At 43.3% G+C, this 21,108-nt stretch overlaps 1 protein-coding gene across 1 annotated transcript in view; it reads right to left on the bottom strand.

Moving 5' to 3' along the window:
* Positions 1 to 2,928: 2,928 nt before the first annotated feature.
* LOC130921698 (neuropilin and tolloid-like protein 2) overlaps positions 2,929 to 21,108 on the bottom strand; it is a 39,129-nt gene continuing 20,949 nt past the window's right edge. The window contains exons 8-10 of the mRNA XM_057845908.1: positions 11,170 to 11,283; positions 9,317 to 9,447; positions 2,929 to 8,934 (exon numbers count right to left, since the gene is read on the bottom strand). Coding sequence (XP_057701891.1) covers positions 8,242 to 8,934; positions 9,317 to 9,447; positions 11,170 to 11,283 — 938 coding nt within the window. The 3' untranslated portion in view covers positions 2,929 to 8,241. The remainder of the gene's footprint in view (positions 8,935 to 9,316; positions 9,448 to 11,169; positions 11,284 to 21,108) is intronic.

The following is a 21,108-nucleotide window of genomic DNA, read 5'->3' as shown; positions in this document are numbered from 1 at the left end:
TTATACTGTATATTTGCACTTTTTGTGTATCACTGTCAAATCGTAATAATCTTCACATCAAATTGTTGCATATCTTTAATATTACAATCTGATCAGTCCTGAGACCCATGTTTTATATTTCTTTTTTTTTTTTTAACCTCAACCGATAACAGAATTTTTGTGTTCAATTAAAATATTTCAGTGCCATTGATGATGATATACTTTGAATTATGCGGCTCTTCGTTTGTCACTAGGAGACATCCAATCCATTGGAAATGTGAGGATGACAGAAGGTTCATTTCAAATGGTTTAGACCAGTACTTCTCAAATAGTGGGGCGCGCCCCCCCATGGGGGCGCAGAGCGATGCCAGGGGTGGCGCGAGTGACCTTGGGGAACATGCTTTTTTTTTTTTTTCCATACTAGAATAAAGTGTACTTGCACATCCACTCCGTGGGTGGCAGTGGTGCTCTCATTTTCAAAGCGCGCGCAGTATTTTTGAAGTAAGCAACAGCACACGGAAGAGACTCATGAAGAGCTGGACTCACGCAGCGACCCACTGTCTTCTCCGGTTCTCACGTATCCGCCCGAGAAGTGCCGTTTTCAGCTTGGGATCGTCACGACCACCGCCCTCACCTACGGTTCTCCCTCGGCCGCCGAGAATGCGCTTTTTTCAGGCTGTTTGCCTTTTGGCTTTGACTTTTAATACAGTGGGAAATGAGGAAAGACCACTGTTACTGAGTCTAAAAATGATTATAGTGGAGAGTCTGAAGCCAAATGAATTAAGACGCCACTTAAAGACATTAGAACTTAACCTCATTGATAAGCCGCTTGATTGTTTTTCAGCGAAAACGTGCCGAATATAGCCACTTGTCACAATCGTCCCGCTTTGTCAGAGTTCTATCAGTAAACCAGTGAGCACTGTGGTGAATCACGTGATACGGTGTGCAGCGAAAATAAAAAATTTCCTTCTGTCCAAAGACACTTTTTTCCCCCTTCTATTCAGTTTTGTTTTTTTCGGTCAATTTTTTTGGCATGTTGTCCTCAAGAGTAAATGTTTCTAATCAATTTGAATTTGGTATTATTTACTGATTTTATTACATTTTATTTTTCAGTATCAAATGGTCAAAAATGTACCTTGAGTTTTTTAGTTTGGATGTGACTTTTTTTTTTTTTTTTAATTCAGGCAAATTGATGCGCGTTGTCTTTTCTGTTACAAACAAAACAATAAAGTTATACTTTATTATAAGTTGATCTATGCTACTTTTTTTTCTTTAATAGGAAAAAAGGACACAATGTTAGGCTCAGGCGTATTTATAATAGTAATATTATGGACAAATGATACTATTTACAGTAGCGGTAGAGAGTTGGGGGGGCGCGAAACATTTACGTCTTCCTTGGGGGGGCGTAACAGAAAATAATTGAGAAGCACTGGTTTAGACGTCTGTCATGGTCAATGGCAGCCGGGAGTAAACAACTTCCAATTTGAATTCTAATAGAAGATACAAATTTACCGTTTTTCTTGAAATCTTGTTTCTTTGCGTTGCTTTTATGGCACCGAGGCACTCTTAAATGGCTGTGTTGTGCTGATTTCTCTTACTGTATAACGATGTAAAACTCTTAAATTTACTAATCTTTGAAGGGGATTGGTACCGTTCTAGCACACGACATATAATTGTTTGCATTAGTCTAACACATTCATCATAGTAAAGCATTTAACCATAGTTTAAAGAAACAAGCTCCATGCCCTTTGACACAGTAAAGTGGACTAGTTTATCAAAGTTTAACAGCCCACGCCTGATAGGTGAAGAAAAAGCGTCATCAGTGCTCCGGTAGGGGTCAGGACGCTCCTGCCCAGGACGCTCCTGCCCTACCAACAACTTGATAGTGCGGGCACCGTGGACGTCAAGACCTGCGTCAGTCGCTGTGGCAACCACGTCCCAGCCACGAAGGATGACGCATGAACTTGATATGATGATCCCAAGACAACACCCAGCCACGCCTTCAGCCCTGCCCACTCCATCGCAGCTTTCAAAAACAACTGAACATTTAGATAACACGGCCGCTGCTCGGGAAAATTTCAATGTAGCCTTGTTTTGCCGACCCTGGAGCCAGCAGGGTCCCTCCGTCGTCTGTTTTTGCCTTGTTTTTGACCATTGTCGACGAATAAATTGTCAACCTGTTTTCGGTGAGCCTTCTTCAAACTTTTGGAACATGGAGTCAGTACAAAGGGTTAACACGGGAGTGAACACGCGGGATCTTGGCCCACGCCGGTTGGCTTGCGGGAGCAGTGCCAGCGGAACAGCATTTCGTTCGGCTGGCGCTGTTTCCGTGGCTTGGCGGGGGGGCGAATTCCTTCATTTTGATGAAGCGTCTTAAAATGGTATTAAAATTCCTATGCTACCGTAATTTTTGGACTATAGGACGCTGCATTTTTCGCTCATTTTGAATCCTGCGGCTTATTTGTTGATTTATTCGGGTTAATGGGGAACACTTTGACATTGGTGACATAACACTGCCATAAGACCGTCATAATTATGACATGATACTATCATGGCCTTTCATGAATCCTTATGACAGATGTCATTAAGTGTCATCTGGCAAATTATGTCACTGACTCCATTTATGTCCAACTGTGATCTTTTACATCCATTCAAAAGTGAGATAATTTGCTGAATGACACAAAATGACATCTGTCATAAGGATTCATTAATGCGCCTGGCACTGTCATGTCATAATTATGATGGTTTTATGACAGTCTTATGACCCCACTGTCAAAAAAGTGTTACCAAATGCCATAACTAGCAATTAATGAAACAACTGGAACAGTAACTAAAGAAATAATTAGCACAGAGCATGAATTTTGATTGTTATTTACATCTGTAGCCCTGCAATGCATGCTAGGAGGCATGTTGGATGGCAAGAGTGTTGACAGCAGGTGGCAGCAGAGGCTGGCTGTCTTCCCAAGGGAGTAATGATGGCCAAATGAAGCTTCTTGAAGCAATGAAGCTTCGCAGCCAATTGGTTCAAAGCTTTATGGTTATTCAGTTGGTCTCATAATGCCGCACTCAAATAAAGTATTGTTGGTTAATATATTTTGTTGTAAATATCCCATAACACAGTGAAGGCAGCTGCGTTTTATAGTCCAGTGGGGCTTTTTTGTTGATTTATTTGGGTTAACAGGGAACACTTTGACAGCGGCGTCATAACACTGCCATAACACCGTCATAATTATGACATGACATCATCATGGGCATTAATGAATGCTTATAACACACGTCATTAAGTGTCATCTGACAAATTATGTCACAGACTCCCATTCATGTCCAGCTCTGATCTATTACATCCATTCAAAGGTGGGTTATTTTGCCGGATGACACGAAATGACATCTGTCATAGTCATTCATTAATCCTCATGGCACTGTCATGTCATAATTATGATGGTTTTATGACAGTCTTATGGCCCCACTGTCAAAAAAAGTGTTACCAAATGCCATAACTAGCAATTAATGAAACAAGTGGAACAGTAATTGAAGAAATAATTAGCACAGAGCATGAATTTTGGTTGTTATTTACATCTGTAGCGCTGTAATGCTTGCTAGAAGCCATGTTGGATGGCTAGAGTGTTGACAGCAGGTGGCAGTAGAGGTTGACTGTCTCTCCCAAGGGAGCATTGAGGGCCAAATGAAGTTTCTTGAAGCAATGAAGCTTCGCAACCAATTGGTTCAAAGCTTCATGGTGGTTCATTTGGTTTTATGATGTCGATGTCAAATAAAGTATTATCCGTTAATATTTTTAGGTGTATATATCCCATAACACAGCGAGGACAGCTGCGTTTTATAGTCCATCGTGGCTTATCTTTGAACAAATGTCATTTTCGTATTAAATTTGGTTAGGTGCGGCCTAAAGTCAGGTGCGCCTTATAGTCCGAAAATTCCTTAAATTGCGCTACATAGCGTTAAATTGTGTCATACAAATTTTCTTCTGAGTGCTCTTAAAAAAAACTTAAAAGCACAGATGGTGTGTTTGAAGTTGAGTTGCCTTAGGAGGGGCATTGGTGTAAAAAAAAAAAAAAAACATCTCTGCCAAAGAAATCACGTGCATGACTTGCTGTTTACAGCAATCGCTGACACTAACAGGTAGAAAGCAAAAAATCTCCTTTTATACTCAACTGCAGTGACTAAAACGCATCCATTAAGACTTGGAACAGCCTTTATTTGTACAAACAAATGTCAATCATCATATTCAATAATGTCATTTATACATACTTTAAATAACCCACAAATAATGATACTAATCAGTTTTAACTCGTTGGCTGCCATTGACAGTAGTCGACGCCCAATCGATTTTTAACTGGGAGGAATAGCAGAAAATGACCCTCCCAGCTGAAATCGCTTGGACGTCTATTTCCGTCAAGGGCAGCGCGATTGGATTATGATCAACACTGTGCAATAAAGCTCTTACAGGCTAGTGAGTCGGCTATAGGTTCTCTTTTAATCCAACAGAATGAAAACATACATAGTCATCATTCACAACGTGTCTTTAGGGGAAACAAGTTGTGCTTGTTTTACATTTCACAAGGAGAATTAAAAAATACACTTTTCCTCTTACCAAAATAAGAGTCTCTTAGTGTGCTCTTCCCATAGCGAGATGGAGCTATAGGCGTTATGTCTGCATCTGTATGTGTGAGGTAAGCAGGCAAAAACACATCGATCTCCATCAGGACCTTAACAGATTTAGCAAGTCCAGTGCAAGTACAAGAGGTTAACTGGAGATGTTTTGTAATGTTTTTTTTTTTCCTTGAGGCACCATTGAGTCACACAACTAGCCAAAACATACTGTAAGGACTGCTAACTTTTTTTTGTTGTGTTCTGTTGTATTTAGTTTGATCAGGTGTGAATATGACTAAACTACAGTTCATTTTACTTTATTCCCACCCAGTACAGTTCATTTTGGTGAGGTCTGGATCAACCCAAACATACTACCAGTTCTTATGATGTTTTTAAATTTTGGTCCATCACAAATGAATTCAACATTGTTTTTCATTCTGGTGCCACTCGTTCAGACAGATTTCAACACAACATTGGTAGATGGGTGCCGGCCAATCAAGTGGCGGAACAAATGTGAACAGGGCTCGGGTGCGATTAGCTTAAACGGGAACCCTCGATTGAACTGTCCAAATGGGGGTGCTAATGCACAATTATTCACGAGTCCCTCCAGACAGCCAGCCAAGTTGCTGGCAGTGATATTTTAGAACTTCAACACTATATTACAGCTCTGCGCATCATTTTACCTTTCTTTTTAACCCTCCACTCGTCCCAACCACGCCCACTTTATGCCCACAGACCAGGCCCGTTAGAGGCCCGGGTGCAGTCACACACCCAGCACCCTCCAAGTTCCGCCCCTGCACTGTTCTACTGTTGAGGTAACCTGGGTTCATATCTAGCTTAGAATAATTGATTATATGTGTACTTAAATCCAGTTTACTGAAAAAATTGAGTATGAATTTTGAAAGGCGATACCTTTTTTTACTGTGAAATTCTGCTAACACATTTTTCATGTTCTAATACATGTTCTTTTGCTGTGTGTACTTTAGCTTGTGTTCATATTTGACGTGATTTGTCAGTTATGAATAAAGAAACCAAACAACTGTACTGATTAGTTTAGGATTGCTTTCATACTTGAAATAACTGGAATATTCAAGAAAGGACCTCTAATTGGATCGATAACAGTCATAAATGACATGTACAGTTTTTTATTGTATTTCATTTTCCAGACGAAACCAACCACTCAGTATCTATTTTAGGGGTACTTTAACATTTTGGTTCATTTGATCAGAAGTCTAGTTTGTTTTCCACATTGGTTTGGTTTGTTCCATGACAAATCCAATAATGGACAAAACCAACTGGTCTGAGACAACCTAGGACAAAGTGATTAGTTCCAAATAAACTTTGGACGACCTGGTTGTGAAGCAAATAGGTTTGGACTCTAAACAACACAATGCTTACGTAGATCACTGAATCAGAATGTACTCCACCATCTTGTGAAGTAATCAGGTCTGCAGACTCTTAATATCGTCATAATGTCAACAAATGAAAACATTTACTCACTGGTCAAGTCTTTGCTTTATCCACTTTAAAGTGCACTTGGCTATTTGCTGATGTCCTAGATCAAGGATGCCCAAGTCCGGTCCTCAAGCGCCCCTCTCCAGTTTGTTTTCTATGTCTGACTTCAAGACTTGTAGGCTCTAATAAGCCACAATTGCTCTTTTTTACTAAAACATGTTATTAGAAACACATATATTATTGCCATTGATTTAAAAATCTATCATATTTAGCACGTTTTGACCTACGGAGGGCATCATGTTTTACGCGCGCAATGCACGGTGGTGGTGATGACGCGGTTGGGCTGGACTCGGAAAATAGCTGTGCTAGCTAGCAAATGAAGCTAGTATGACGACTGGCATGATTTTGTCACATTCTGCTGCTGGTCCGATGTTTTGTTACGGAGATGTGGGATGAGTTCCCAACGTCAAACCTGCATCCAATTCCAGCTCATCAGCAGTGTCTTTCAACCGATCCTAGGCGGCTTGCCAAGATAGTGACTTGATGCCATTTGACAGTTTGTATATCCCTTCATTGCTAGTTGCATCATTGCCTTGTTGTTTTTCGTTTATCTGCCTCTCACCGCGGTTTTCCCTCGTTTTTAAATTTTTTTTTTATTCCGACCTACTGTCACGTACCCTTTTTGTGTCTCCCCTTTCGCGATCGCATGTTTTTTTGTGTGTCCTATAAATCCTCTTACACGATCCCTATTTTATTGTTGTCTGCTTGCTGTCTGATCACTTTCTTTTCAGTTGTGTTTCCCTTTCATGTTTTACCGCACAAACAGACAACGCATGTGGGTTGCGATTGCTTTATAAGGAAAATCATGACTCTAACGTCACGCGGAAGTATGGCCCTAGACCTGTGGTCTATGCGCTTGTCTGTCGCATGTGAAACTCGGATTCGAATCCTGCTGGAGAGCTTCATTTAATTGCTTTTGCTGCTCGTTTTGTGAAATATCGACAGTGCTGTCCTGCTCATCAATTTTCCGCTCGGGTTCAAATTGGAAGGGCAGAATCGACGACATGTTTATGTAGCTAACGAGTGACACTGTGGAGGTACGCAGTGCTGCCCAGTGATGTAACCGCCCAGAGTGCATTGCATTGTCAACATCAATGGCGACCCACTGGTTAAACTAATTTTTCAAATTTTATAAAAACGAAAAAATTAGGAGGGGTTTGAATATCAAGTTGTTATAACTCATACTAATATTTATCTTTTAAGCAATACAAGTCTTTCTGTCCATGGTTCTCTTTAACACACCTGAATCAAATGATCACCACATCAGCAGGGTCTGCAGGAGCTTGATAACAATCCTGATTATTTGATTCAGGTGTGTTGAAGGAGGGAGACATGGAAAACAAGCTGGATGGGTGCTCTCGAGGACCGGACCACCCCTGTCCTAGATTGTCCAGTTTTACCTATTAGCCCAAAATACTTTATGTTTACATTCCTGTGACCAATACCAGAAGAGCGCTGTGTCACATGGTTTGTTGTGACGTATCCCAACCAGGGGAGGGAAGTAACTGACCAGGTGATTGTGATTGCAGCCAGACATTTAAAATTGTTGGGATGCGACAGCAATTTTGAACTGATCAACAGGCAAAAGGAAAAGACGTTGACAACTTTAAATCCCACCCTGTCACAAGGCCTGTTTATCTGAGATGTGACAGTGATGGAACACGCACCATAATAAAAAAGAATTCTAATAAATTATTTCAAGACATTATGTATATATACGTATCTGTCTGTGCATGGCAGGTGAACAGATGTAAAAAGTTAAGAAAGAGTCTTGAATGGTCAATCTCTCTGGGTGGTTTCTTGATCCAGCCGAGTGTCTGCATGCAGGTCTGAATCCGGACTCTCTCAGTTGGTCCAGTTGTTCTGGTCCTTGTAGTCCGGCTTTCCCATTCCATGGACAGAAGATTCTACTTAAGTTTTTCCATTGGTTCTTCTTCCTGCATTTGAGTGGTGTGCATGCAGGTCTGACTTTAAACTCTCTTGGTTGCTGCAGTTCCTTGATCCCAGTTTTCGATCCCACAGAGATTTTCATATTAAAAGTCCATGTGAGATGGAATGCTGTTGGTGTTTGACCATTAAGGTTTTGTTTTTGGTTTTTTGATCCCGGTTTTCCAACCCCGTGGAGAGTAGACTCTCTTTCTAGAAGTCCATGGACATGGAACGTTGTTGGGGATCAACCACTGAGGTGCTGTTGCGGGAACTGCTGCCACGGATGGTGAGGGTGCCGCAAGCACCACCCATGCTGCCTCCAATGCCACCAGCAATGCCACTGGGCCCGGCCATGGGCACTCCCCCCGCCATTCCCATGCCCCCAGCCATGGCCACTCCCCCTGTGATGCCCACCGCCCCGCCGATACCCACGCCGCCTGTGGCCCCGCCGCCTCGGCTGTAGATCTCGCAGGGTATCTCCTCTGTGACGCGGTCCTCGATGACCTGCTGGTCGCAGTCGTGAGTCTGAGCATGCTGCTTGTAGCCATAGCAGCTTTTCTTGTAGGTGCCGGTTGAGTTGAAGGTCTTCATGGGCGGTGGCTTGGAGAAGTCATTGTGGTAGGACAGCTCCATGGAGCTCAATGTGGTGCGGCTGTGCTTGATGCTGCCACCGCCTCCGCCGCCCGTCCCCACGGACCCCTGCGAGCCGCAATGATGCTCGTGTACGCAGCGTGACATGGTGGACGAGCGCCGAACCTTGTGGAAGCTGTCCAGCTCATCGGACAGGTCAGCTAAGTCAGACGACATCTCCTTGTCACGTAGCGAGAAGAGCTCGTAGTGCGGTGGGTCGAAGACTTCTTGCAGACCTGCTTTGTTGAAGACGCCTGGTCGGCGGGCTACCACCTGGACAAAAACACAACAGTCTAAACCAGGGGTGTCCAAACTGTGTTGGTTGTTGGATGGGTGTTGGATTTCATTCCAACAAAACAAGACAACACCTTTTCCACCAGTCTGGTGTCTTAAAAGTGTAATCAGTTGATTGCTGTCAGCCGTTGGTTGTTTCAGTAGAAACGTATGTGGCTAAACTGTCTGCGCTCGATTGATAGGAACAAAAACCAGGACCAACAGCAGCCCTTGAGGACTGTTTTGGACAGCCACCGTCTAAACTTTGTCTTCTCTTCAGCAACATAGATGAGTAGTACCAACTGTTACCAAGTGAATTTTGTGTGTGTTGCAGAGCGACAGGGACCACTACTGGCTTGCACACTACAGCATTGTCAGTTACCTTTTTCCGGGGCTGCTTCATCTGGACCAGGATAGAAATAATAAGAAGAACCAACACGATCCCGGATGAGACACCAATGACTGTGCCGTGGGTCTTGGTAATTTGGTGGAAGAGACCCCTTGATCGCTTCTCTAGATGGTAAAAAAGTGGGGGTAAGTCAAAATTTCATAATATAGTACAAATTAGAGGAGCACCTGAGGGAGAAGATCTCCACTTAAGCAGCCAAATTCAAAGCATTATCATATTTGGCAGAATGGGCCAAGTAGGTCCAGCTGCGGCCCACAGTACTCGCCAATCTTCCACGCCCCTTTTTGGTACCTTTCGCGTGCCATTACGCAGAAAAGGGATTAGGGTTTAAGGTTAGGGTCATTGAAATTAGGGAGCATGGTTGGCGGATGACGAACGCTTGATCTGATTAATCCTTGAAAGCAGGCGGGGCTGTTGGTGGATGACGAATGCTTGATCTGATTGGTAGTTGAAAGCATGGACACGGTTGGCGGATGACAAACGCTTGATCTTATTAGTCATTGAAAGCAAGGGGCGCTGTTGGCGAGTACTTCAGAATACAGCTGGACCCTTCTTGAATGGGCGCTCTTTTCTCTCATGCCCCAACATGTCATAACTCTTTGTCTTCATCATATCACCTACCCTATAATTTTGAGGTAGATAGGTTAATTCATTATCTAGTTGTTGTTACCCTCCCCCCTATTTCTGACCTCTGTGACCTCTGGCTTCATTACCACACTTGATCTTTGCCAAAAGCAGCAAAACTTCATCACCCTTCCAATTCTTATTACAAACATATCTTGAAAGTTTGATCACAATCCCTTTTTCATTCTTGAGTTAGCTAGAATACAAATATATTTCGGTCCTCAGTGACCTTTGACCTCAAAACCTGCTTCGTATTACAAACATATCTTGCAAGTTTAATTATACAGTGATACCTCGCTACTTCGTGCTTCAAACTTCGTGCCATTTGTCCATCGCGGATATTTTTTCAATTAGAAAAAAACCCTAAAAAATACAGATGAGCTTTCCCTCTCCCTCCTGCTGCTTTTCTTGGTCTGGCATTGCACTGGAGTTACTTATTAAAGTTAACGATAATTGAGAGACGTTAAAATTTGATCTTGCCAGAGACGCTTGGAAGCTGACACTTCAAGGCGCCGCATGTGTCAATCATCGTTTAGCTGGTTAGCTGGTTAGAGTTGCTGTGGCAACTCATTGTGTGTAAGTGAGCAGGTTGAGCAGATTTGAGTGGACTCACTCAATTAAGCATTTAATAAAGACAAGCAATTTTCTATAAAATAATTCGGTGGGACAGCAACATGTTTAAAACTTATCAGAATTATTATTATATTTGAAGTGCTTAAAACCATTTATTAAAATATATATAAGATACTAGTTTTTTTTATATATACTTTGTGAAAAAAACATGTCTTATACAGTATTATCTCTTTCCAATGCTAAATCTGAATAAACACAATGAACACACCCACACACACAAAAAAAGGGGGCGCTTCTTAGTGGTTTTTCCCTCATCGCGGCAGGTTCTGGTCCCCATTAACCGTGAAAAACGAGAGATCACTGTAATCCCTTTTTCGTTTGTGAGTTATCTAGAACAAAAACGGATTTCTGACCTCAGTGACCTTTAATCTAATTTCGTCACATTTAATGACATCTTCTGTTTCATATTACAAACATATTCTGAAAATTGGATGATAATTCTTTAAATCAGTCTTGAGTTATCTTGAACACGGACAGATATACGGAGCCGAATACATCACCTTTGTCTTCTGCTTATTTCACCTACAAGCGGAGGTGACAATTACTTGACCTTTTCTTATCTATCTTACCTTTGCAGTGATTTTCATCCCATGGGTAAACGCAGTTCTGGACGCCATTGCAAACCAGTGAGTTGTTGATGCACATGTTGCTGTGGCAGAAAAAGGTGTTGGCCGAGCAAGGGGCTGCAGGCAAGAGACAGAAATGATATAAATAGCTTAGCCACGGTGCGAAAAGGGCCGTAAGCCATTTTGAGTGTAATAACAATACAGCAGCAAACACTGGAGGTTTAGTGGACAGCGCACAATCACATATCCAGGTTAACATGATAGTTCAGTCCCTTTTGAAGTGCACATTAAAATATCATAGGTGGAGTTTGACTTTTGGGGCGGGGGGGCCACAACATGTTGATGACCCTGAAACGCAGTGTCAGCAATAAAATTAACCTACAAGTATATTTATAATAATAAGTTAAAAAAGAGCGTTTTTTTGTTTCCCATCATTCTTGAGGGGAATTCTAAATCAGGCCGATTAGGACAGCTATACTTTTCACCCAGATCGTCATCCACTGAATATGGTATGCCCGCCAGTGTCGTGCCAATATAGTTACCCCTGTCAAAAATTGTATCCCCTGGGCGGAGCCACTGCGCTGCACTGATTTACTTGATTTTCGTGTTTTTTTTTTGTGGTGTAGTTATCTACGAGGTTTTAAAACACTTTTTTTTTTTTTTTTTTTTTGAACTTTTTTTTCTGTTGTATAACATAACATACATACTGAACGTAAAAAAAGCAATGTTTTACTGTTTTACTCGTAGGATGACCTATAACTGTTATTACTTAAATTCAAGACCTGTATGGAGTTTCTCCAGTTTAATAAACGTTGATGTCCAAAATATATAACTGTGGTTCTTTTCTGGCTTCAATTAATTAAGTCGACATAACTCATAACTAATGTGTGTGCTCCCATGGCCAGGGGATACCATTTTTGACGGGGGTAACTACATTGGCAAGACACCGGTGGTGGCTCTGTTTTACAATGAAGGTCTTTAGTGGGGCAAATTGAAACTCTGCTCACCATTTGGCGGTGCTCTCTGGCGCTTCATGCTTTCAATCCTTGGTTCTTGCCCAGTAGTTGTTGTCGCTTTAGTTTTATTCTATAATAATTTTTTGTGCATTTTATTCATTTTTGTTTTTTGTTTAATTGCTTTAAAACCTTTATAGACAATATTTTACTGAAAAACTTTTAAATCATATACAGGAAAGTCAATTAAATGCAATGACACTTTTCGGCCACCAGGGGGAGGGCTGGCCAACTCGGCCCCTTAAAACGCATGTAATGCGAAAAAGCATGTTTATTTCATAATACACACCGGTATTTTATACTCCTGAATGATATGGACCGCTTGGATTTGTGTGGAAGCGATCGCTATATTTATTTAGTTTTTTGAATCCCGCGCCATGAAAATGAGTGCTTTCAGGCAACAGTCTCGAGTTGAGAAAGAGGGCGCTGTAACGTGTACGGTAGAAGGAGTCTTCTTCACTATACAGCCGTACTGTTGTAGGAGAAGAACTAAGGATCCAGCTGATTTTGCCCATTAATACATTTATTTTTCGCATCACGCCAGCCAAACGGCTGCAGAAAAATCTTGCTGTATGAGGGAGAGGCGTGTGCGCCTTTTTGGAGTTTCAAAAGGTTCCCATTCACCGTGGATATTGACCAAAACAAGCCCTACTACTGTGGGACCATAGGACTTACGAGGAAGTGAACAAACATCTTGTTTTGTGTTATGTCGAATACTGGGATCATTTTAATACGGAGGTGGCTTGCATTTTGTGGCTGACATGCTCCTTGTCGCACATACCCCCACCGGGCGAGCACTGTACTCGGCTTTTGCACTCTTGGAACAGATATACCCGATGTTCTGTCAAATTTTCCACCTGATCAGAAATTGTAACTTTGTGTTAAAAATAGCCGTGGATACAGCGATTACAAAGTAAACACTACAAACTTTCTTTAAATAAAGGACTACTTACGTTTGATCGTTGATAGGCATGTAAAAAGCTCTCCTCATGCACATTAGCTGCACGTTAGCTGCACGACAACTGCAGCCGCCCTCCTCCGGGGAACGAACTGTAAATTGCTCTCCGCCGGGCGGTTTGCCGATCAGCAAAGATAATCGACAACCCAGTCGTCATGTCAAAAGTTCCGGGCTAGTTATGTGTGATTTTCCGCTTCGAAGACTTTGAAACATCACTCGGTTCGGGTTAGCATGTCGGCTAGCTGTCACCCCTCTTGGTTTGTTCACATTCTCTGAAGCCGGGGAAGGGAAATGACATAAGCCCGATTTAGGTGTCATAAAATATCGTTCGGGAGGTGCGACAGTAAAGGTGAAGTTGACAGTTTTGACCATTATGGAGTAATTTTGCCATGTCATCCTGAATAAGAGCATTTTTATGATTTCATATTCCATTTAGCACAAGACGGTTATTTGTCATGACCATGCCATTTATTTAGCAATTGAGGAAAAATACCTGTATAAAAATAATATCCTGTAAAAATATTGAAGTAGAGAGACAGAAACAATGACATTTTGCAGCTCTCTTCGTCGCGTTTTCCTCGTTGTGAATAATTCCCCCTCGATGGGCTGACTGGTCCTTCTCAAGCCATTTATTTAGCTATTGGGGAAAAATACTTGGATAAAAAGAATATCCTGTAAAAATATTGGAGCAGAGAAACTGAAACAATGACATTTTGCGGCTCTCTTCGTCGCGTTTCCTCGTTCTGAATAATTCCGCTCAATGGGCGGAATAGTAAAACCGATGAGCTAATTCTCCCGCTGACGTCATCCACCTGTTGGGGACGCTAGAGCCCTATAATGGTAGGCGTGGCTAACCGGCAGATTAAAAGACTAATTTCTCGTCATCTGCGCTTTGCTACATTGTTGTATATAGTCGAATCGTCTCAAAATATGATTCTAATTCACATAATAATGCTATTTAAGACTTTTTTGTCATGTCGTATGCTCTTTAAACTCCGCCTTTATAAAATATGTTGAAATAGTTGGGTGTTTTAGTTCTCTATTTTTATTTCCACATTGGACATTTGTTTCTAGCTTAATACCACTATCATTGTGTTGTTTGTACAATATGCCAATAAAGGCTGCCAGTGAGCGATTAAATAATCACTGACAAAATTGCCGTGGTGATAACCGTAGAACAGGATATGTAATTTATCGTGCTATGTGTGCAAAAACAGCAGACTTAATGTTGACTCTAATCTGTGAACCGTATCAAGTGAGTCCATGTTTTTTTCTGGTGAGTCTGCTAACCGGAGTCAATCAATTCATTCAACCGCATAAAGCAAACAACATGCATGCTCTATTGTTTGTTTGCGTGCTGTTGTTTATTTGTGTGATGTGCCATTAGCCTTTATTACTCGCTTGAGTGCAGGAGCTATTCCTACCCATAAAGTGTATAATTATGCAGCATGTAAAAAAAACACGAATAGGCATCAAAATGGACTAAATTGTCCCCATGAAAGCCATTCATATTTATTGCTGTATCCATTATTGAAGCATTTCTAACTTTATTTCTTGGATGTTGATGTGTGTTATCATTGTGATTTGGAACCAGGGGGGGTTACATTTTGTTCGGTAACCTTTAGTTTTTCGAAAATCCGACTGAACAACCTGACAGTAACAATAGCATCGGTGCCAGAATGCAGATGGCTAGAGTCACAGTAAAATCTGTGATAAGCCATGGAAAGACTTCTTCTTTTAGACTGCTTTCTAAAAGATGCCGCTTCCATTAAGGCTACAAATGGAAGACAGCAACTATAGTTGACAAGTGAGGCCTCCCAGGGGAATTAAAAATCCAGGTTATGCAAACTTGGCATCCGCCAATGTGGAAGGGGAGGGTGAGCAAATATATTCGACAGTGGTTTAGCATCACCGACTACGGTATTAATGGATTAATAAAATGTTAATAAAACCAAATGAATACAATTAAAGTGAATGAAACCAAGAAATTCACTCTGGTTATAGCCCCGAATAATATTCTGGAATATATATTTTTAAAACTACTTAATTCCTTAGTATTTAACTTCTTTTTTGGAATATAAGTCGCACAAGCCAATAAATGCATGATAACAAAGATAAAAAATATAAAAGTTGCAGCGGAGTATTAAGTAGTACTTTTATTGGGAAATGTATTTACTGTATTTTTCAGACTATAAATTGCAGGGTTTTTTTCATAGTTTGGCCAGGGGTGTCTCTTATACTCTGGAGCGATTTATGTGTGAAATTATCGACACATTATTAGGACATCATTTCACATGTTATTTTCACAATAAACCGCAACATGGCATTCAAGGCCTGTGTTTAATGGCGCACCGCACGCATGCTATTTTTAGACCGTGACGTCGCATCGTAAAGCGGAAGTAAAGCTGAAGTGGGACATTATAGACCTGCCCATAGAAACAATGTTATTTGTGCTACATTTCTCCGGTAATCTTTCAAAAATGAACATACCGATCACACATTGCTTGTTTGGAACTTTTAGAAACAACTCTAGACATTATGAGGGATATGGCATATGGCATATGAAGGATGTTTTCTTCATACGTTTCCCGAAACCAAAAACTCGGGAGGAAAAAATGTGAAGACCGAATCAACTTACGCGGACTTTAACACCAGCTCGGTGAATCCATTCACATTTCGTATGCAGTAAACATTTTGTTGGGTTGGCATGGTCTTTCAGAGGACAAAGAAGTAAGCCATTTTTATATTTTTAACTAATTTTTTAGCGTAACGTTGTGCCGTACTGCCTCTGTCTGACAATGAATGACCTGAAAAGAATTACAATGGTATCTGATTGCCACTGTTACCGTTTCTGTTGTAAAAAAAAAAAAAAAAAAAAAAAACTTTAGGAAGGGGGAAGTGTAAATAAATTACAGAAGATTTGTTAACGAAAAAATTAAAAGTATTTGTTGGCTGTCACTGAGTAGCATTTGCGATCGCTACACAAAATATAAATTCCCCCCAAAAACGGTCAGAGACGTGGGACAACCAGAGGATATAATATATAGGAAAGACGGGGCTGGTGGTAAAGGATAGCTTGTTGAAACAGGAAAATGTCATTGTCAGTCGCGTAAGAAAAAAGTGTCGATAAAAAAGCTAAGGCTAAGGTCGGCTCGTTTTTTTTTCGTCTTTTTCAGCCCTTGACACTTAAGCCATCTTTTTAACTGAACATTTTTATGTACTTCCACATCTTTGCAAGTGAATTTGGCACCAGGGACAACATTTTCGGAGAGAATTGGTAGGTTTAGCTTTGTAAACATCTCCTTCATACACGATTTCCATTCAGTTCCTATTGGGGACAAACGGTCGCGTGTCCTCCCTTAGCAATAGTAGCTAACGTCCTGAATATTAATGAGCAGAAGTGACATGTTGCTTGCGGTACACCATTGGCGGTAACTTATAAAAACAAATAAAACCAACTGAGAGGGGCTGAACAAAATGGCACCGAAAATAAAACATATTCTCCACATTACAAGCTGCAAGTAGTGAAATATGCAGCCGAAAATGGTCATCAAGCAGTAAAAAGAGAGTTTGAAGTTAGCGAGAAACTAGCATACTGTACACTTACTCAGCCTGTTGTTCTACTCCATTTTTATTTTAAATTACATTTCAAGATTACCTGTCTGTTCTTGGTGTTGGATCTTATCAAATAAATTCCCCCCCCAAAATGCGACTTATTCTCTGGCAGAGGTGGGTAGTAACTCGTTACATAACTTGAGTAACTTTTTGAAAAAAATGTACTTCGAAGAGTAGTTTTACAAAGTCATACTTTTTACTTTTAGGAGAGTAGATTTGTAAAGAAAAAACGCAACTATTACGCCGCCACTTTGGGCTACACAAGAGTCGTAAAATTTTTTTGTCTTTTTTCTCCATTTTAGATTTTTTTTTTTTTTGCCAGCGACGCCAAGAGTAGCTCTACCAATTTCACCAATGAGACATCGCAACAAAAATCACATGACTCAGTTATACCAATCAGATGCCATTTTGCCATTCTATAATCACGCCAGCCTGTTCAATCACATGGCGTCTTTAAAGCACCATAAAAAATTAAGTATTTGACATAGAGCGCTACCCTAAACATGACTCGAAAGCTCTTCAAATTTTATTTGGCGCCGATTAACCGCGGAAAACAGGAGATATGATCCTTTTAATTTCATAATAGTAACAATTAAGGAACTATTTCTTCACTAGAGGGCACTCATGCTCTTTGGAGGAATAATGCTTCATTTCTGTCATTTTTTTCTCTTGGCGGAATTCAATGATTTTTTTTTTCTTTGTTTTGTATTTCTTCTGCTTAATGTGGTTATGTATTGAGTTATTGTACAGTATCATTATAACAACAGTCCATATAGATATATTTGTGCTGAGAAAGAAAATACCATTGTTAAAAAAATAAATAAATAAACAAAAAGGTAAGCAATTACTTAGAATGTTACTCATTACTTCAGTATTCTTTTCACCAAATACTTTTTTTTACTTGTACTTGAGGACATTTTTTGGATGACTACTTTTACTTTTACTTGAGTAATATTATTTTGAGGTAACGCTACTCTTCCATCCATCCATCCATTATCTTCCGCTTAGTCCGGGGTCGGGTCGCGGGGGCAGCAGCTTTAGCAGGGAAGCCCAGACTTCCCTCTCCCCAGCCACTTCAGCCAGCTCCTCCGGCGGGATTCCAAGGCGTTCCCAGGCCAGCGGAGTGACATAGTCTCTCCAGCGTGTCCTGGGTCGACCCCGGGGCCTCCTGCCGGTGGGACATGCCCGGAACACCTCTCCAGGGAGGCGTCCAGGAGGCATCCGAACCAAATGCCCGAGCCACCTCAACTGGCTCCTCTCAACGCGGAGGAGTAGCGGCTCGACACCAAGCCCCTCCCGGATGACCGAGCTTCTCACCCTATCTCTAAGGGAGAGCCCGGACACCCTGCGGAGGAAACTCATTTCGGCCGCTTGTATCTGGGATCTTGTTCTTTCGGTCACGACCCACAGCTCGTGACCATAGGTTAGGGTAGGAACGTAGATCGACCGGTAAATCGAGAGCTTCGCCTTTTGGCTCAGCTCCTTCTTCACCACAACGGACTGGTGCAGAGTCCGCATCACTGCAGACGCTGCACCGATCCGCCTGTCAATCTCCTGCTCCCTCCTACCCTCACTCGTGAACAAGACCCCAAGATACTTGAACTCCTCCACTTGGGGCAGGATCTCGTCCCCAACCCGGAGAGGGCACTCCACCCTTTTCCGGCTGAGGACCATGGTCTCGGATTTGGAGGTGCTGATCTTCATCCCAACCGCTTCATACTCGGCCGCGAACCGCCCCAGTGAGAGTTGGAGGTCACGGCTTGATGAAGCCAACAGCAAAAAGCAGAGATGCAATGCTGAGGCCACCAAACCGGACACCCTCAACGCTTCGGCTGCGCCTAGAAATTCTGTCCATAAAAATTATGAACAGAATCGGTGACAAAGTGTAGCCTTGGCGGAGTCCAATCCTCACTGGGAACGAATTCGACTTACTGCCGGCAATGCGGACCAGACTCTGACACCGGTCGTACAGGGACCGAACAGCCCTTACCAAGGGGCTCGGTACCCCGTACTCCCGGAGCACCCTCCACAGGACTCCCCTAGGCACACGGTCGAACGCCTTCTCCAAATCCACAAAACACATGTGAACTGGTTGGGCGAACTCCCATGCTCCCTCGAGGACCCTGCCGAGGGTGTAGAGCTGGTCCACTGTTCCACGGCCGGGACGAAAACCACCCTGCTCCTCCTGAATCCGAGATTCGACTTCCCGACGGACCCTCCTCTCCAGCACCCCTGAATAGACTTTACCGGGGAGGCTGAGGAGTGTGATCCCTCTATAATTAGAACACACCCTCCGGTCCCCCTTTTTAAAAAGGGGGACCACCACCCCGGTCTGCCAATCCAGAGGCACTGTCCCCGATGTCCACGCAATGTTGTAGAAGCGTGTCAGCCATGACAGCCCTACAACATCCAGAGCCTTTAGGAACTCCGGGCGGATCTCATCTACCCCTGGGGCCTTGCCACCGAGGAGCTTACCAACCGCCTCAGTGACTTCAACCCCAGAGATCGAAGAGCCCACCTCAGAGTCCCCAGACTCTGCTCCCTCAAAGGAAGGCGTGTCGGTGGAATTGAGGAGGGCTTCGAAGTATTCTCCCCACCTACTCACGACGTCCCGAGTCGAGGTCAGCAGTACACCATCTTCACTATACACAGTGTTAATGGTGCACTGCTTTCCTCTCCTCAGACGCCGGATGGTGGACCAGAATTTCCTCGAAGCCGTCCGGAAGTCGTTTTCCATGGCCTCGCCGAACTCCTCCCATGTCCGAGTTTTTGCCTTGGCGACCGCCGAAGCCGCAGTCCGCTTGGCCAGCCGGTACCTGTCAGCTGCCTCCGGAGTCCCACAGGCCAAAAAGGCCTGATAGGCCTCCTTCTTCAGCTTGACGGCATCCCTTACCGCTGGTGTCCACCAGCGGGTTTGGGGATTGCCGCCACGACAGGCACCAACAACCTTACGGCCGCAGCTCCGATCGGCCGCCTCAACAATGGAAGTGCGGAACATGGCCCACTCGGACTCAATGTCCCTCACCTCCCCCGGGACAAGGGAGAAGTTCTGCCGGAGGTGGGTGTTGAAACTCTTTCTGACAGGGGATTCTGCCAGACGTTCCCAGCAGACCCTCACAATACGTTTGGGCCTGCCAGGTCTGGCCAGCAACTTCCCCCGCCATCGGAGCCAACACACCACCAGGTGGTGATCAGTTGACAGCTCCGCCCCTCTCTTCACCCGAGTGTCCAAAACATGTGGCCGCAAGTCCGATGACACGATTACAAAGTCGATCATTGAACTGCGGCCTAGGGTGTCCTGGTGCCAAGTGCACATGTGGACACCCCTATGTTTGAACATGGTGTTCGTTATGGACAAACCGTGACGAGCACAGAAGTCCAATAACAGAACACCACTCGGGTTCTGATCGGGGGGCCGTTCCTCCCAATCACGCCCCTCCAGGTCTCACTGTCATTGCCCACGTGAGCGTTGAAGTCCCCCAGTAGAACGAGGGAGTCCCCAGAGGGGGCGCTCTCCAGCACACCCTCCAAGGACTCCAAAAAGGGTGGGTATTCTGACCTGCTGTTCGGTGCATAAGCGCAAACAACAGTCAGAACCCGTCCCCCCACCCGAAGGCGGAGGGAGGCTACCCTCTCGTCTACGGGGGTAAACCCCAACGTACAGGCACCAAGCCGGGGGGCAATAAGTATGCCCACACCTGCTCAGCGCCTCTTACCGTGGGCAACTCCAGAATGGAAGAGAGTCCAACCCCTCTCGAGAGGATTGGTACCAGAACCCAAGCTGTGTGTGGAGGAGAGTCCGACTATATCTAGTCAGAACTTCTCTGCCTCACCCACCAGCTCAGGCTCCTTCCCTGCCAGAGAGGTGACATTCCATGTCCCAAGAGTTAGCTTCTGCAGCTGGGGGTTGGACCGCCAAGGCCCCCGCCTTTGGCTGCCGCCCAACTCTCTACGCACCCGACCCCTTTGGCCCCTCCCACAGGTGGTGAGCCCATCTACTACGCTACTCTTGCTTGAGTAAAATTTTTGGCTACTCTACCCACCTTTGTTCTCCGATGCAACTTATATATGTTTTTTTCCTCTTTGTTGTTCAGTTTTTGGCTGGTGCAACTTATACCTAGAGATGTCTTATACTCTGAAAATGCAGTAATAAAATCCAACCCCAAGAACAAATATTTTATTCTGAGGGCAACTGAAAGTGTGTGGCAAGTGAAGTGGGGAAAAAATATGGACACACTGACTTTTGCTTTCACAGACTGCTCATGAGTCTCATACACTGCACGGCTCCAAGAAACAGCTTCTTATACTGAACGCAGTGCACAGGTAGGGCTTTAGTGACTAAGACTACCCTCAGTA

Source organism: Corythoichthys intestinalis, chromosome 1 (genome assembly GCF_030265065.1).
Source record: "Corythoichthys intestinalis isolate RoL2023-P3 chromosome 1, ASM3026506v1, whole genome shotgun sequence".
NCBI classification, from domain to species: Eukaryota; Metazoa; Chordata; class Actinopteri; order Syngnathiformes; family Syngnathidae; genus Corythoichthys; species Corythoichthys intestinalis.
Note: the sequence above shows the minus strand (reverse complement) of the source record. Positions and strands in the feature narration are given on the sequence as shown.